Here is a 2,349-nt window from a genome sequence, read left to right on the forward strand (position 1 = left end):
CTCATTTGAGTCCCGTTTCTCTTTCTGGGGTTTTTTGTTGTTCTCCCGCCCTGGCGGGGGGTCAGGCTAGAAGATCTACTAGGTCCCTTCTGACCCTTAATCTATGAATCTATGATTCAATGAAGCCTGCTTGGATCAAAAGGATTCCAAAGACACTGCAATAAACTTAATCACAATGCGCCCTCTTTAACATCTCTGCCCGCTCCCTATCCAGCCCCCTTCCCCATCTCTTGTGCTCTCCTGGAACACAAAACTTCTCTTTAGAATTCTGCCACCCTGTGCCAGCCCACTGGGACCCACAACACATCTGAAATCACAAGCACCAGCATTAAATGTCCCATGCTGTTTAAGAATTAGAAAGATACTGGTGTGCTTACATTCTATTGCAGCAGCAGGATCCATGCCTTCCACATCAATAAGGTACCTGAATGAAACGCACAAAAACTCTAACTACAAAACTAACATAATATTCAAAACAAATGTAGAAGCTTGTGAATTCTTTATTTTTCATATCCATTTATGAGTCAGGACAAAACTTAGCAGCTTCTGGATGTTTCTTTCAAAATAGTCATTTGTGAACTAAAATAGGGTATTACATTACATTCTAAGGCAGGAATACAAAGTAAAATTAAACGCACAAAAAACTTCACCTGTCCTGAGAACCTGACTAGAGCACTAGGGGTCCTGGCAAGGCACACATTGGGTCAGTAATTCCCCATCCCCTCTTGCATACAGAGAAATCCCCTGCCTAACTCAAGTTGGTGCCAGGCGTTTGAGATGACTCACCTGCAAACAAGGTAGCCGGTTCTGTTTAAGCCATGCGTGCAATGAACGCCAATAAGCTTATCTGTAAGACAGGAAACTCAAGTTAGGCTTCTAGGGTGCTCAGTTTCAGAGCCCATCTAGGCAGAGAGCCTGAGAAAGCAGAAAGGAGCAAGTTTAACTGCATTAAATCACCAGCCATTTGCACTGATGGAAACAACCATCCCAACAACAGTGTTCATGCATAAGATCACATTTATGTTTAATTACATCTGAAGTATTCAGCTCCCATTTATAGAACAAGCATGAGCAGTGGCGACGCATACCCCCCGAGAGCACTGGTACACTCCCTGGCAGCCAGCACTCCCCAATTAGGCAACCAGGGGTGCGCACAGGCAGAAGCACCAGCGCCCCTCCTGCAAGTACCAGCCAAGGAGTGGGGGCACCAGGAGAAGCACCACTGGCACTTCCGGGAGTGCCACCCATGCTTTTGGGTTGGCATGATTGGCTCTGGGGGGACCCTCCCCTCGGTCGGCAAAATCAGCCACAGGGGACCCCCCGCACCAGTCACCCATGACCGTGAGTGAGGTCACCCCATATAGTCACAAATTTCCCCTCTCCCAGAAGTAAAAAATGGACACATCCTACAAGCAATTTTAAGACAGCATAAAGAGCAACCTTCTTACAAGTGCTAACCTAGCCTCCTCCTTAGCCTAAGGCACACTGACAAAACGGATGATGGATGTGATAGTTACAAAGTTGGAGATGAGACCTCACTATTCTCCACTAAAGCACAATTCTGTGCTCACTTCAGCCCAGATTCAGTATTACTGCTGCTCCCAAAGGCAACTCACATCATTGCCTCAGTATCCTCTTTACCAAGGTAAGGTAAATCCCATGTGTGTTACTAAACAGAATCAACAGTAGCACAAGCTTACTAGAGAATTCCCATGGCGCATGGAGATAGCAAGTCACATCTGTCATAGCTCAGGACACTGTAATTACAACTGCCTTGTCACTTAGGAAAGATGATCAACTAAAGGAAATCCCTGCTCACCGTTATCTTTGTTCTCCCGTAAGAACTTTTTCACTGCACCCTTGAATTTAAAAATAGTTTCATTATCAGGAACTTCGTGTCCAACGGTAAAGATCTTGTAGTAGCACAGCGTGTCTGGAAGTTCCTACAAAGCACAGAGCAATACAATATATTTGCATAAAACAAAATTAAGCGTTCTTACCATTCCATTGGCCAAAGGCCAACACAGGTAATCCTTTCATAGCTTAGAAATTAAATGGAAGATGGTGCCTGCACAGCTGTCTAATAAGCAAACTCTACACACACAGTAATACACATAGGTTTACAATAGCACCATAAGGCAGCGTTGCCAACTCTCATGATTTTTGGCATTGTTCTTAAAGTCTACGCTTTGGGACTATGAAAAAGCAGCACTTATATATATACTTATATATACTAGCCAACTGCCCATCAAGAATGACAGGCAGGGACAGAGGCCCATGTCTGACCCCTGCCCCCCCGCACTTCAGGTCTGGCCCTGCTCCCCCGCCCCCTCTCCCCACCCCCAGTCC

The 2,349-nt window shown here is 45.6% G+C and overlaps 1 protein-coding gene across 1 annotated transcript in view; it reads right to left on the reverse strand.

Annotated features, from left to right (window-relative positions):
* DUSP11 (dual specificity phosphatase 11) overlaps nucleotides 1-2,349 on the reverse strand; it is a 15,347-nt gene that overhangs the window by 9,291 nt on the left and 3,707 nt on the right. The window contains exons 4-6 of the mRNA XM_019514383.1: nucleotides 1,820-1,943; nucleotides 787-847; nucleotides 378-424 (exon numbers count right to left, since the gene is read on the reverse strand). Of these exons, the coding sequence (XP_019369928.1) occupies nucleotides 378-424; nucleotides 787-847; nucleotides 1,820-1,943 (232 nt within the window). The remainder of the gene's footprint in view (nucleotides 1-377; nucleotides 425-786; nucleotides 848-1,819; nucleotides 1,944-2,349) is intronic.

Source organism: Gavialis gangeticus, unplaced genomic scaffold, assembly GCF_001723915.1.
Source record: "Gavialis gangeticus isolate Ggan-Ray unplaced genomic scaffold, GavGan_comp1, whole genome shotgun sequence".
In the NCBI taxonomy this organism is placed as follows: Eukaryota; Metazoa; Chordata; order Crocodylia; family Gavialidae; genus Gavialis; species Gavialis gangeticus.